At 49.0% G+C, this 15847-nt stretch overlaps 1 protein-coding gene across 4 annotated transcripts in view; it reads right to left on the bottom strand.

Moving 5' to 3' along the window:
- The window catches only part of SMAD9 (SMAD family member 9), a 67821-nt gene that overhangs the window by 9691 nt on the left and 42283 nt on the right, over window positions 1-15847 (bottom strand). For 3 of the 4 annotated variants that reach the window (XM_019498296.2, XM_059715158.1, XM_014603413.3), the window contains exon 6: window positions 7320-7576. In XM_019498296.2, coding sequence (XP_019353841.1) covers window positions 7320-7576 — 257 coding nt within the window. Of the gene's footprint in view, window positions 1-730; window positions 2077-7319; window positions 7577-15847 lie in introns of those variants that run through there. The other variant, XM_059715210.1, reaches the window with a different exon arrangement.

Raw genomic sequence — 15847 nt, 5'->3', positions numbered from 1 at the left:
CCGGCAGCATGGACAGCAGCATCCGGCTGGTAAGTCTGTTGTGGGGGAAGAGGCGGGGGAGGGAAGGGATATGCGGGGGGTCCAGATTGAAGCACCTGTGGTGAGGGAGGGGCAGGGGCAGGCACTGCTCAGCTGAGGTGGGGTGCAGGACAAAGCCGCAAGCAGCTCATCCGAGGGGCGTAGGGGGGGGGGGGGGGTTTCCATCACTGCACGTACCCTGAGAGGGCATGGGGGGGGGTGCCCCCGGATCTGTGCGCGTGGTGAGGGAGGGCTGCCCACTGTGAGGTGGAACCAGGGCTGTGCAGAGCTCTTTTTAGTGGAGGGCTTGGGCCAGGGCAGGTAGCGGTGGCGCAGGGAGGGGAACTACAGCCATCCCAAAATTCGATGTAGCCCCTGCTTCCAGCGCTGCTGCCCACTCCTAGCACAGCCCTGGCCCAACCCCCGCATTGGGAAGAGCCTGACACCAGCCCTGGCCCCAGGCCACAGAGGCAGCCTGCCCTCACCCCATGCACAGATCCAGGGGGCACACAGCCCCCATACTCTCCTAGGGTGCATGCAATGGTGGGACCCACCCCCTCTCCATGCCCCCTAGGTGAGCTGTGACTCAGTCCTGCACCCAGCCCCAAGCGCCTGCCACTGCCCCTGCCCCAGCCCCACTCCCTCCCTCACTGCAGGGACCTCAATCTGCTCCCCCCATGCTCCTTCCCTCCTCCCCACCCTTTTCCCCACAACAGACTTACCAGCCAGACACTGCTCTCCAAGCTGCTGGGCCACATATCAGTAGTTGACCAATATGGCTTGTTAAAAATCAGTTATTGGTATCGGCCCTAAAAATCTCTATTGGTACACCACTACTAGAAATCTTAGGCCCCCTACCAGCTCTTCGAAGTGGACCCTTTTAGCACACGGCCATTCTGTCAACTGTCCAGTATTCTGGCTGAGACTGACAGAAGTTGGTAATGCACAGTACTATTGTACCAACCAGGACACTTGGCACCTATGTTTCAAAGGGTGCAGAAATGTACCATTATTGTGTAACTAACTGAAATAAACCACAATATTCACCACGAAATTCAAGACAGTTAGTGCTACCCTTAACTCAGCCCAATCACAGTACACTCAACTCCATCATCCTGAGTGGGTTATATTACATCTGACTCTGCAAGTGAGCTCCTGATTTCATAGATGTTAAATGGCTTGAAGGTTTCAACCATCCTTCTAGGCATTATCAGGGCCAGGAGCAGCACTCAGTTGTCCATGAGGCCGAGCACCAAGTAAGGTACTTCTCAGAACAGTACAGCTGACAGATTAGTTCCTTAGTTAGTAGGTTTCTGAGCAGAGAAGCTGACGTCTTACCTCTGTTCTTTCTGATCAGGCAAGCTAATAAATTAGCCATTGCCAAAGAGATTTTCTTGTAATAGTGGGTAGTTTTTACAGGCAGAGGTATAAGACAGTGGGCTGCCTTGTAATCAGTCTGACTTCTAAAGAAGTTTGACCAACCTCAGATATGTACATTAGTGCCAGACAGCTTATGTTTAATGTTCTGAAAAGTTGTCATGAAGACACTGCTCTTTATGAGTTGCAATTTTTTTTCTAAGGCTTTGGCATTTGTAATAATGGTATATTTTATACCTCTGTACTAGTCATATGTTGTATACCTGTAAAATCAAGAGATGCACAAACAGTAGGGACATGCCACAAGTGTTGGAGCTTCTTGTTTTATTGACAGCACTGACAATCTGAGGGGAAAGAATCCAAGGTTGTAAATGTCACCTGTGGGCCCAATTAACCTGGTGCATGGAAGGGTCACTAACAATGCAGTTAATTGTCAGGCCTCATTCAGCGGCTACACATTGCCCTCTGCTGGTAGCTCCAAGACAGGTTCAGGTTCCCACCAGTTGTTTTGAGCTGACATGGTTGTAGGTGCTGTAGACTGGAGCCCACAGAGGCTGAATGGACAAGTATCGGTGACTCTGGCTGTCTCCTTATCAAAGTTACCCACTCTCTGCTGCTGCTATTAAATCAGCCCTTCTGGGGCAGCAGACAAGTCCTTGATTCTTGTTAAGGAGGAGCTCTCTGTAGTGATTAGAAAGGCAATAGACTCAGCATTAGGGGAACATTCTGTCCTTTTTATTCCATGTCATCCAGCTGTGTTGGGGCTACCAGTAATCTATGCAGGGCCCTCAGGCCAATATTCCAGTACAGGAATCTGCAGACAAGGAACACAACAAGGCTCCTTACTGGTGCTGCACAAAGGTGTAAAGCAGCAGTCCCTCCCTGCACCTGCTGACAATAGCAGCCTGCATGAAGGGAGCCAGGGGCGTGGCTAAGCTTCCAGATCAGCCAGCTATATAGCTCCTGCAAGCTATGAAGCACCCATAAGAGTATGGCCAATAAGCACGCCCAAGACAGGGAGCTTTAGGCACTCTCCCAGCACCGCTCTGATGGCATCTCCATTACACCCTTTTGGCATGTAACGCACACAGAGTAGGTGCACTGTGCTTAACTACTGTGTTCCCTAATGCAGTCCTCTGATTGTCATCCTGTCCTATGTGTGTCTCCCTAGCCCTGCAATTGAACAGGAGATCAGAAAATCCGGGTTCTGTTTCTGCTCAAAGACCCTGATGTGCTTTGGGATCTTGGGCATGTCACTAAATTGCGCTCTGTTGCCATCAGCACAACAATACTGTTTACACACTGTGGTAAGCATTATAGGACTGGTGGATGAAAAGCGGCTGCTATAATTAGTGATTATTTCAGGGCACCAGAGGTTGGGATCCACCCTAGAACAGGGGCAGAGAGGTTCCTTTCATCCTCTGCTAAGTCCTCTACCCCTGTGGAAGACAGGCAAAGGTTTTCCCTACTGTAGGCAAAAATGACCCAATGAGACTTGCAGGGCAACTTGTCAATGATCAGTTACAAAAAAAAGTATTGAGGTTTATCGATTTGAAAAGATTGGCAAAGAAGCCCTCTCACACTGGAGATAGAGAACTAAAATTGTGACTGAGTTTGCAATTGTTTCAACAAAGCAAGAAGATAACATAGTAGCAGTTTGGTTCAGATGTCAACACAACAGCTTTCCTGGTCATTCTGTCTTCAACTAAAGATAAGACATCAAAGAGGGCCACTGAGTTACTGGGATAATGCGGGTGCTGTATAACTAGCTACACTTCCTTTAGAAACAACATGTCCATTCATGTCTTCCATTAAAAGGAACACTGTGTTTTCTACTATTGTTTGCATTGAACAAGACGTTAATTCCTTCCTCAACTAGATCAAAGCACAGCAGTGCAGGGCATTGGTTGGGAGACTTTGGCATGGACTCTTGGGAAAAGTCATGTGAGATTTTTAATGTCCACAAAGAGCAGACGTGGCTTTGCTTCTCAAGGTCTTGTGGGAATGATTAACATAGTGAGTTCCTTGCAACTCAGTGTGTGTGTTTACATGTGCAATTAATTTGAAGCAAAAAACTCTGGAGCAGTTTGAGCCAGAGCTACACATGCGCTACACATGCGCTACACATGTGCCCCGGATGGCAGCAGTTTGAAGCAGGGCAAAGCAGTTTATGCCAGGGCTACTCCTGCCCCACTCTTCATAGACAGCATGTGGCTCCAGGCTCTGGTTGGTGGCATCAGGGCTAGCAGGAGCATGAGAATGCTGAAAGTGCAGAGCCATGTGGCTAGGCAGTAGGCAGGAGTCAGGCCCCCTGCTGTCTGGGCTGACTGGGCACAATTTATGCACGCAGTCAGTGTCTAACCATGTGTTTAATCACAATTAATTATTCCACCATAACACAGTACTTTTGGGTACAGTGCTATCTTACAGCAGTGTTAATTAGTTTACTATGGCCTAATACTGTCACACATGTAGATGGTGAAACTTTACTCCGCAGTTAATTAATCTGTTCTGCAATAAAGCATATGTGTAGATGTGGCCAAGGTGTTTATATTGGGCCTGTCAAGATTCAAAGCTGTGATGTGGGAACATTTAGGCTTTTTATGCCTGATTCTTGGCCATAAAAACCTCACTCCCTTTGGAATAAATAGAGTCAGCTTGTTTCAGTCATTTGTACAGAATATTTTCTGATATAAGTCTGCAAGGAGCTGTGTATCCAGTGGGTGCATCTACATGTGCAAGTGCTGCAGGGTGGGTTTACTCTAGAGCAGGGGTAGGCAATTATTTGGGAGGAGGACCCCTTACTGAGTTTTGGCAAGCCATCGAGGGCCACGTGATAGGCAGCCAGGGACATATAAATATAATTTTCTAAATTTTGTAGGGGCCCCGCGGACCGGATAGAATGGCCTGGCAGGCCGCATTTTGCCCACCCCCGCTCTAGAGTAAATAACTCTAGAGTAAACCCATCCAGGGAGTCTTCTACACATGTGGGGATTGGGGAAAAAATTTGCTGCTCCTGGCTGAAGTCTGCTCCTGACCCCTCTGACCCTACACCAGCCCTCTGCAGCATCCAGGGGGAGCTCTAGGCTCCCCCTGGGTGCTAGTCCAGGGGCTGGCAGGGAGCATGTGGCCAGGACACAGCTGTATCCTGGTGGTGGCTGGGAGATTGTTCCCTGCCCCTGGAAGCTGCATGCTGCTGGAGCAGGCTCCAGTTCGGTGGAGCCTGGGTGGGGACAATGTCTCCCTGCCCTGGCAGTAGGAAGCTCCCCACCCAATTGGATGATTGAGGCATGGGGCTTGGACAGAGCTGCATGGGAGGGGGAGATCCCAGTCCCCTGCTCCAATCCACTGGTGGGGCAGCTACCAGCAAACCCCTAGCTGGGCAGGGATTCCAATGAGGAATTCCTCGCCCATCCAAGGGCTTGGTGCTAGCTGCCCAACTGAGGCAGGGGCTGGACCTGCCCCTGCCCCTCCTATGCAGCTCTTTCCAAGCCCTGCACTTCAGTCGCCTGACTGGGGCACAGGACTGGGACCTATCCCTGACTGGGAGAATCCCCAGCTAGCCCTGGGCTACATGGGGAAGTCTGCATGTGCAGTCTGGAGCTGGCTGGGGACTACCTGAAATCAGACAGTTCCCAGCCACCTCCAGGCTGCATGTGCAGACTTCCCTGTGCAACCTGGAGCTGGCCAAGAACTTTTATGGTCAGGGGCAGATCCCAGCCAGCTCCAGCCTGGGCGGGGAACTCTCCCCAGGCAGTAAAATCCCAGCCCCTGCTCTGTAATTGCAGAGTTGGGGCTGAGAACAAGCTTCCAGCCTGTTCCCAGCCCCTGCTCCACAATCACGGAGCTCCCAGCCCCTGCTCCAAGCCCCCACTCTACGATCATGGAGCAGGGGCTGGGATCTCCCTGCTGCCAGGGCAGGGGGACATTGTCCCTGCCTAGGCTTTTGTGCTGGAGCCCACCCCAGCAGCAAACAGCTCCTGGGGTCAGAGAGCAATCTCTTGCCCTCTACTGCCTGGCTGACCGGGAGCAAATTTGCTCTGGCCAACCATCTACACATGCTGTACTGTACCGTAATTACTCAGCACATAATTTTTTACTTGCATTTGCAGGTAGCAAATTAACTGCCAAGTAGAGGAAATTACCATGCAGTATGGGTCAGCATGTGTAAACAGTGATGCTTACTATGCAGTAATTAGCTCTACTGTGTAGTAAAGTATCTTGTGTAGATGTGCCCAGTGGACCAGGGGAGTCTCTTAAAGTTAGAGCAGCAGAGAGAAAAATTGCCAGTCCTCTCTGATTAGCTTTCATCCACATCTAGTCAGATGATCTAGAGCTAATGGGGAAGGTTTATTTTAATGCCCATAAGCACCCTACTCCTCTCAGCTAGTAAAGTCAATGGAAAAGGTTACAAACAGACACTGTAAATTGTACAGTGGGAAGGTCAGTTGCTAGCAGCTCTTGACGGTTCTGTGTTCTGTCCCTTATATGAATTTTTGTCAGTTTTCACTTAGACTCCTGGAAGCCTGAACTCTAGAACTCAAACCCCTTATTTAGGCATCTAAATAAAATTTCTCAGAGGTCCTAAGCAATTACATCTCTGAGAGAATTTTGGCACTTACTGACTTAGAAAACAAAATGGCCCACTTTTGCTTAAGTGCCTCATTATGGGTTGTGGAGTCTGACTTTGGGTATCCAGTATCCTATTGCTAGGAGAAGAGTACTGAGAAGTTGGAAGACAATCAGATCTAGCAGAATCATGCAGGATAGCAGTCAGCCTCAAACCTAGCTAGTCATAGTATTCATTTTAGTAGTCAACAATCTCAAGTCAGTAGGTAATGATCAGTTATCAGGAGCTGCTGACTTATCTATTGGATGTTGGCAGTCTGGATGAATTGTTCAGAAGAGAGCCTCTTCATTTCTTGTGGACAGAGAGCTCACCACCTTCTATACTTAACAATTTCAATGAGAGTTGAGGACGCCAGACACCTCAGATCAGGGACCACCACTTTCAATTTGTAGTAATATTAGAGCCTTGTTACACATTACACCGTAAGACACACAAGTGTTGATCAGCGTTATTGCTAGCTCAAGTTTTGAGCAGTCACACTTCAGGCCACCAGGGGCCTGGAAGACTGAATGGTAAGAATCCCCCCTGCCGCCACCTCCCATTCTGGGCTTCTCCCCTGCCCCCAAGCTCCTCCATTGCCCTTTGAGGTTCCCCCTGTACTCCCCCACCCCACACTTACTTGTGGCTGACTGCACTGTCTGTCCCAGGGGAGCAGGCAGAGAAGGGTTAACCTGCCTGCCTGACCCCTGCCACACCTGCTGCTGGGCTGCTGCTCTTCACTCCAGGCCAAACCCAGCCCAGGGAGTAGCAGTGGCAGCAGTGTGGTGGGGGAGGTGCAGTCAGGCAGGTTAACCCTTCCCTGCCTGTTCTCCCAGGACAGCCAGCACAGGCAACCACAAGTAAGAGGATGGGGGGTGGGGAGCAGCAAGCAAAGATCTGGGGTGCTGGGGGGGGAAGGGTATGGTGGGCCCAATCCAGGCCAGTGGGGGAGGAGAAGCAGATGGGGTGTTTACACTAACATACAGGCTAGAGTGGATACAACTTAGTGTAATATGAGCTGGAGATCACAAATCAGAGAGAACCCTGAAGTGGTGTGGCATAACTTTGAATGCCTAACAAGTCCTTAAAATTAGTTTTAGGTGTTAATGTGCAGACAATCCAGGTGTTACGAGCTCCAGGAGCTACCCAAAATTACTGTGTAACAAGGCCCTTAGACTGAATTTAATATTAAGACTTCATTTTCAGGCTAATGGCTGCAAAATACTCATTTGGAAAACTGGCAGAGTTAACAAATTAAGAGGCCTTTTCCCTTCTTGTTTTTCCAGAAATGCAACAGAAGAAATTGTATCCTTACTTTAACAAAGCTCATCCGGATAGTGCACATCTTGGTCAGCTCATACACCACCTCAAAGCCATGGTTGACTGACTGGGCAAGCAACTGAGCAAAGAGCTGGTTGTTGAAAATCTTGAGGCTGCAGCCACTGGGGATCTTGCACACAGTAGCTGGGTGGAATCCATGCTGATAGTTACAGTTGCGGCTCTGTACAAAAATGCTACTGTCGCTCACGCATTCTGCATAAACCTCCCCGCCAACATAATAGAGGTGGACACCTTGAAAAGACAACAAACATTATTTCAGGACTGGACCCTTTGACTACTTTACTGGTGTACATGTACCAGCCTTATCATGCCTTCTACACAATTCTTACACTTCATCCTGATGTAAAGATGCATATGTTTCTTTTATAAAGGAGTAAAGCAGGCAGAGCTGGTAGCACAATCTGCGGAACCATACAGCTGAAATGTTAGAGAAAATCACCTGCAGCACTGAGTTGGCAGTGGGGAGGGGAGAGGCATGCTCAAAACAGGTAAACTCTTTCGAGTCCCTAGTTGTAAAACTCCAGCAAGTTTCAAGCATGTGCTTATTCAAAAGCTTCTGGCTTGGCTATCTTTGATACATCCTTGACACTAAGGAGAACACCACCTCATCAAATTACAAGTTCCTGCTACCAATTATGGGTAGCACAAGAGTTTCTCCAAAAAAAAAGGATGGGGGAGGAAATCAACATTTTTACTATGGGCAAAATAATGGATTTTCCCTAAAAAAATGAATAATTTTGACTATTTTTTCCCAGATATAAACTTAGCCTGAAGCAGATACCTTGCATGGAAAAATTCAGCTCATAGACTTGAAGTTTGGCAATGGTATATGAAACTGAAAACAATCTTAATGGGAAGTGTTGGGCATTCATAATAGGTGTGCTACCAGTTCTGTCTATAATAATTGTACTCTTGAATGCCTAAAGTTAGGTGCCTAACTCCATATTTAGCCATGTAAATAAACGGCCTAATGTTCAGAGAAGCACAGCATACTCTGCTCTCGTTTCATTCTATGATTTCATAGAGTGACTTAAAGGCTGAATACCCCTGAAAATTAGCCAATTCCTCTGAAAATGCCCATATTCTAAATCTAGATATAAGTAGCTAACTTTTTAGGCAAAGCAGGGTGCAAATGCAGACTTTAATAATGTAATGTTTATTCTCAGGCTGGTAGCTTTGCAGTTGCTGTTCAAAGGGATGGAAATTTTTGAATGAAGAGTAATAAGAAATAGAAATGCATCCACATGGTCTGATTGTGTTGAAGCATTGGAACGATTACTGTATGTTGGACTTGATGAGAATGTTCTATTTCCACTAAAATGCACATAAGCAATGAGCTAAATCTAGTAAAGTAGTTAAGTACCTAAAAGCATAGACCCTGAGCGCCTAATTTTAAGATGCCTGATCAGCAGAGTGGAGCCCAGGCTCCCTGTACACTGTGTGGAGAGAGACAGTTGCCTGAGAATAGGATCCACAGACTGAGCTGGGAGGCAACAAGAGTGAGCCAAAAGGAAATGCTGAAGACTTAAAGAACAAGAGAGGCAGTGTCCACCATCTCTATGACAACCAAGAGCACTTCCTTAGGAATACCAGGGTTCAAATCTATATTTCCTACCTCCCAGGAAAGGGTCTAACCACTAGATAGAACAGACCCTTGTCAAAGCTTGATTACTGTTTCTGTGTATTAAATATATGGTGACAGGCCTAAGAAAAGGAGATAGAAACCTCCTTCCCATATGAGTTCCCTTGCTAGAGTTGTGCTTGCTTTCTGTCTCTGGATTGATGAATGTTCTACTTCTTTTCTGTCATGATTTAAAAGGAGTGGAGAGTGCTTTTCCAATAAGCCTGGATAATAACCTGGTGGTTAGGGTACTGTCCCTGAAAAGTAGAAAAAGTGAGTTTGAACCCTTTCTGGAAGAGGTGGTAATTGACTGGGGCTCTGATTTCCTGTGCAAATGCTCTCTGACCACTAGGATGTTATCTTGGAACTAGTTTAACCCATACTTTGCTGCAGAAGATTCATTTGATTTTTTTATTTTTTATAACCGTTTGTCATCATCATTATCATCAATTTATGGTTTATGCATCATTGCCGGTTCCAGCTTCAAAAGCTTTCAGAATACCATTTCCATCTGGTTTCTTCTTCTCTTGTAGACTGTAATAGAAATGTTTGACATGTGTGAGCTACCAACCCCCTGCACTATCCCCAACCTGGAGGACCAGAGGACCAAACCAGAGCCCCGTTAGTTGACATTTTCACAGTTCCCTGGAGACCTTCATAGCACTGTAACAACAAAGCGAATATTATTAGATGCACTGTAACTGGTATCTAGGCAACACTGACACTTGAGCAAAGCATTTACTGAATGGCCCTTCACTGTTATATAACTATGAATTGTGCGTAGACCAGAGGTGGGCAAAATAAGGCCCATGGGCTGGATTCAACCTGCCAAGCACTTTCATCCGGCCTGCAGGGCCCCCCAACAAACTCTTCCCTTCCTAGTCCAGCCCTTCTGCCCATGAGAGTGAGAGCTAGGCACCCATGTGTACAAGCAGTCCCCCAAATATACCCTACTGAATGTCCGCTACCCTCATCGGCAGAAGGGCCTGGCTGGCCAGCATGCAGCTTCTGTGCAGGGCTGCTGCTGCTGCAAGCCCCGGGACCTGCTCACTTTCCCAGTCTCCTGCTGGCTCTGGGCAGCAGGTAGGGAAGCAAAAGGGGTGGGGCTGCAGCCAAGAGGGAGACTGGAGCATGGGGATGGTGGCAGCACAGAGCCTGCACCTATGAGGACAGGGGGCGGCAGCATGTGGGTGAGGGAAAGTGGGGGATGTGGGGACCCCCCCACACACTCCCCATTGCATGCAGCCCCAGCAGGCAGTGGCAGCCACATCAACAGGCAGGGCGCTCAGGGGGCAGGTGCCTGGCAGAGTGCAGCTATGGCCAGAGCTGCATATTGCAGTAAGGGGCACAGGCTCTGTGAGGTTGCCTGTATTGCTGGTGCTCCCTGCCACTCACATGCAGCCCCCGCCGCTTCAGTACGCCACTGCTGCGCAGCACCAGGGAGAAACTTCAGGCTCCAGAGCTAGCTGCCTTCCCTGCCTGGAGCTTCCCTCCCCTGCAGCATAGCCCCTGCGGGGAAGGCAGCCAGCTCCAGCACCTGAAGCTTCTCTCTGGTGCTGCACAGCCCTGACAGCGAAGGCACCTGGCTTCAGCACATGGGACTTCCCTCTCTGCTGTGTGAATGCAGGTGCTGCATGTGGGTAGCAGGGAGCACCGGCGATATAGGTAGCCGTGCAGAGGCTGCGCCCCTCACTGAGATGTGCAGCACTGGCCGGAGCTACGCCCTGCTGGCCGCCTGCACCCTGAGCACCCTGCCTGCTGCTGCACCATGGGGGGGAGTGTGTGGGGTCCCCACATCGCCCAGCCTCCCTCACACCTACACCCACACCCTGCCTTACAACCCCCCCACATATACATAATCCTCAACATACCCTATGCTCTCCCCACACAACCAAATCCCCTCACAAACCCTCCCACACCGCCCCCCACATCCTACCATACACACCCACCATACACACAACACACACCCTGTGGCAGGCCAGCAGGAAGCGATCCTGTGCTGAGCCACCCACCTCACTGTGCCCGACCACCTACCAGGCTCCAAGTGCCTCCCTGGGGTGCCTCATGTTCGGCCAACCTCCTTCCCAGAGCATACCCATGAGCCTGGGGTCATCGCTGCCACCACCCAGGGTTCTATCTGTTCTTAGTCCTGTGCCCCCTGGGAAACACAGGCCTTGTAGTCCTGGAGGGTGCTCGACCCACTGCTAGGACTTGGGGTGCTTCCTTTAGCCTGAAGCTCAAATAGTGGTCTCCCTTAGTCAGCCGGACCAAGGGGACACAAAGGCACGGCCCTCTCCCTCTCCCAGCCAGTTCACCATGCTTAGAACAATGGAGAACTTTATTGGTTACACCAAGTAGGTTTGGAGTAGGGTACAGGATAGAAATGTATCACAGAATAACTTTAGAGCAAACAGCGTGGCTAGGTATCTGCTGATTACACAACTGCTGTACTGCAAGCTATATATCTAGATAGAGCTTAAGTAGCTTACTCACAAGTATCATCCAGAGGCCGGTTGCTTTCCTATGGAGACAGGCATTTTATTGTGTGTCCAGTTTCAAGAGACAAAGGGAGAGGGCTTGAGTGTTCTGCTTCCCCAGGAGCTTTAGGGCTCCAGCATGAAAGCTCTCTCCCAACTTTACAGCATGGCTCTCTCCAGCATGGCTCTGCCAAAAATGTCTCTCTAAGATGGCTCTCCCCTCCTTCCTGGGGATCTCTTTTATCCCCTATCATGACCTCATCACTAAGGTCCCACCAGGAGCATCCCCACTGGCTGCTGACTGGTGCTTTCAGATGATCTAGGATTGAGCAGGCAAGGAAGCTAGTCATCTGACCCACAGTGGCAGAAAACTTGAGACAAAGAAGAACAGGTCCTACCCCAACCCGGAATGTCTCCAGCGCTGTTATCATGGAGACCAAGTGCATCCAGAGTTTTTGACCAGAGGGTGACAGGCAGGCAGAGAGGTTGATTCCTCCACACACCCATACCACACACAACACACACATATCATGCATATCACACATACCACGCACACATACCATGCACCCCCCACACACGGTGCACACACCACACGCACAAGCCCTCCCCCCACAATATACAAAACTAAGAATTTATTTTTTAATTATTATGCAATCTCCTCTATATTAGGCCTATGCGAAGTGGCTAGTATTTGCTTCAGGTTCAGATTTTATCGATGCAGGGGACAGGGATTCAATTCAGTGATTCGAATCACTGTCCCGAACTGATTTGGCTGAATCTGATTCAGAGATCTGGCCACCGTCAAATTGGCCAAATCTCCAAATCAAACAGGTCCCATCCAGTGCCCACTCTTCCAACCCCATCAATGGCTACCTCGCCCATCCCCAGTGTCCCGGCTCATTAAAAAGAAAAAAGAAAAGCCCTGCATTCATCGGCTCTTGCCAGGCGGGGGTCAATCCCTCCTGCCTCCACACTGCCACATGCTGTGTCGGGGGCTCTGCCATGAACTCCCATCCCCTACCTGATCTCCCAGCCCCATCAATGGCTGCCCCACCAGGCCCCAGAGTCCTGGCTCTTTAAAAAAAAGCCCTGCACTCACCAGATGCTGTCAGGCCGGAGGGAGGCGATCTCCATTGCACCCCACTGCCCCATGCTGCATGGAGGGCTCTGTAACAAGCCCCCATCCCCCGCCCACTCTCCCAGCCCAGTCAATGGCTGCCTCACCTGGCCCCAGCATCCTGGCACTTTTTTTTTTTAAGGCCACGCACTCACTGGCTGCTGCCAGGCAGGGGGGCAATCCCCATTGCCCCCCACTGCCTCATGCTGCATGGGGAGGCTCTGCCATGAGCCCCCAGAAGCCTCAACAGCCACTGCTGCAGCCAGTGGGTGCAGGGCATTTTTTTTTTTAAGAGCCAGGATGCTGTGGCCACTTGGGGCAGCCATTGACGGGGCTGGGAGATCGGGTGTGGGATGGGGGCTCGTGGCAGAGCCCCCCATGTAATGCAGGGCAGTGGAGGCAGCAGGGATCACCTCCCCAGGCCTGGCAGGAGCCGGTGAGCGCAGGGCTTTAAAAAAACATTTTTTTTAAGAGTCAGGGTGCTTGGGCCAAGCGGGGCAACCACTGACGGGGCTGGGAGAGTAGGCAAGGGTCACAGGGTGCTCAGGGGGTCTGGGGGAGCAGGCAGGGGATGGGGCCTCGTGGGGGTACCCCCAGGGTCCCCTCCCCCTTCTCCAGCCTGCCCTCCCCCCACTTACTGGCATGGAGTCTGGGTCCAGCTCCCTGTAGCAGCGAGCGGGGACAGCCCGAATCTCTGAATCTCTCCAAAGCTCTCTGAATCTTTTCTGAATTGATTCGGAGAGCTTTGAATCAATTCAGACCTTTCTATTGGTGTCCTGATTTGATTCAGATTTGGAATCCGAATTGGGCTGAATCTCCTCCGAATCAAATCGGCACCTGAAGCTTCACACAGTCCTACTCTATATATGCTATGCAAACACGAATCATGACAAAAATATTTTTGGTAATAAAATTAAAATATGTTATAGTACGTGTTTGACTTTTAATGTATGACTTGACTTTTTTCTGGTTCTAAGATGGCAACCCTCCTTCCAAAAGGAGTATTTTTAGGGTGCAAGAGGAAGGACTTTTGGTGGTAAAAGTCAGGGGTTAGGGGTATAACTTCCAATCCCAAGACGGCGACAAGGGGGCGAGGCAACTGTCAAGTGGTGGGACTACCCATGCGGCTCTTGACAGCTCACCAAAACTAGTTAAGCAGCCCTCCACCCGAAATAATAGCCCACCCCTGAAGTAGGCCAACAGATCTGGCATCTGAAATAAGAGATTTAATTTTTTTAAATATATATATAAAATCCCCTGCATTGCAAGTTCTCTTTCGTATCTTAACTTACCCATTTTCCAAATGCCAAGGAAGAAATACAAGGATTTCTTAGGCTGATGTTTTTTAATGGACCGATTGCATAGTTTGGATAGAGTTAGACAAGCTTTTGAATGAAAGCTATTCCCCTTCAGGTTAATGTCTTGCATTTGAAATCTTGTTTAATGCTATCCCAACTATACAGTTGGTCTAATAAAAAGTATTACATAAAGAACTCCTTGCATCTTGTATAATTCCTGCACCATTATCTCTACAACATCATTCTAACATTACCAAGGAAGAGATGGGCTTTATTTTATTTTTTAAGGTGCATTGATCAGTGCAAGACACCATTGGTCTTTCACCAATGGAATCTGCATTGTCTAGCTCACAGTTTTCATTGGGTACAAGTACTTTTCTGAAAGTGTTAGTACCTGCCTTTGAAAAATCACCCCTGAGTACCTACCCCTTTCAAGGTGTTTGAAACTGGACACTCAAAACAGATGCACATTAAGTCATGAGTTGCTTCTGAAAATTAAAATAATTTTTTGTGGTATTTCCACAAAAGCAGCTCAATGCTGGTATGCTGCCTGGCAATTCTACTGCATTATCCTAGTGACCTAACCTTGTTTACTCACTGGGGTGTTTCTGCTAACAGAAGTGAAAATGGTTTACAGCTTCTATCTGTCTGTCCAACATACTTTGAGATCTATAAATACTCTGGACCTTCCCTGTACTAAACCCATTTTGTTCCTCCTGGGCATTTTCCTTTTGAGTTGAATGAGGAGGGAAATGCAGATAAATTAAGGGTCTCCACAGGATCAGTATCCAGAAAAATGCCTTCCTTCTTCTGAGCAAACTCCTAGTGTAAGGCTTGTAAACATATTAACACAAGTCTTTGTATCTAAACAGATGAGAAACATTCATGTTTACTGCATTTTCTTCTTGCTCTGGAGAGGACCTGCCTTTTTCCCCTCTAAGCAACAATTTATAGGAACCAGCTTCTTCAAATGACAATTCTGACTGCAAGAGCTTGTTTCCCCTGTGTCAGCCACTCACTCGGGGCCTGCCCTGCCCACTCACTCTGATTCTGCATGCGCTACCTGCCAAAATTTGTCAAGCAGCTGCTTTCTGGCATATGCTGGTGCTGCTCTAAGGTACAGAGTGGGAGCATGTGGGAATGTCATGTTTTCATGGTGGCACACCCTAGCCTAGACTGACAGAATACAAACATGCCCTGAAGCCTAGTAATTGCTGTTTATGAATCTATACCACCTTTTCAGAAAACATTTTTAGGTTTTCTTCATTTCTTTTTCCACCAGAACCTGGTGACTGGCTCATTTCCAATGTTCAAGAGCAGCGGTGACATGTAGGGGGTGCATAGGGGTGCACGTGCACCCCTGAGAGCACTGGTGCACCCTCTGACAGCCAGTGCTTCCCGCTTAGGTGACGGGCAGGGGGGCAGGTGGGAGCACTGGTGACCCTCCTGCAAGCGCTGGCTGGGGAGTGGGGGCACCAGGAAAAGTGCCGCTGGCACCTCTGACCCTCCTCCCCCTGTCAGCGAGATTGGCTGTGGGGGACCCCGCCCCCTCGGTCGCTCACTGGCCACTTGGGGGGGGGGGTACATGCCCCCCTAACTCAGGAGGCACCAGTCATCCATGTTCAGGAGGAAACTGCTTTGTGACTGGTGCATTCATGATCCTGGGTAGACAATACTGGAAAACAGCAGATCCAGGTACAGCATCCCTGCATTGGGCCTTCTGATTTACTATTATTTATATAAAGCATATCAAATTCGATATTTGGCTCAGGCCCTCCCACTATTTAATCAGTTCAGCCTGGAAACTGACTATCTAGAGCCAATTAAATTATTGCTTTGGGCCTGGGAAATAAGTGGGGCTGCTGGGAGTTGAGATCTTTTGGGCCCTCATTAAAAAGGAGATGAGATTTAGTGTAGCTTATCATTGCCTAATGAAAGCTGCTGATAGAGACTTATTACTGCAGCTAATTAAATTAGAACCTGAAAAAT

This window comes from Alligator mississippiensis, chromosome 1, assembly GCF_030867095.1.
Source record: "Alligator mississippiensis isolate rAllMis1 chromosome 1, rAllMis1, whole genome shotgun sequence".
NCBI lineage: Eukaryota > Metazoa > Chordata > Crocodylia > Alligatoridae > Alligator > Alligator mississippiensis.
The sequence above is the reverse complement of the archived record's forward strand: the minus strand, read 5'-3'. Positions and strand labels throughout refer to the sequence as shown.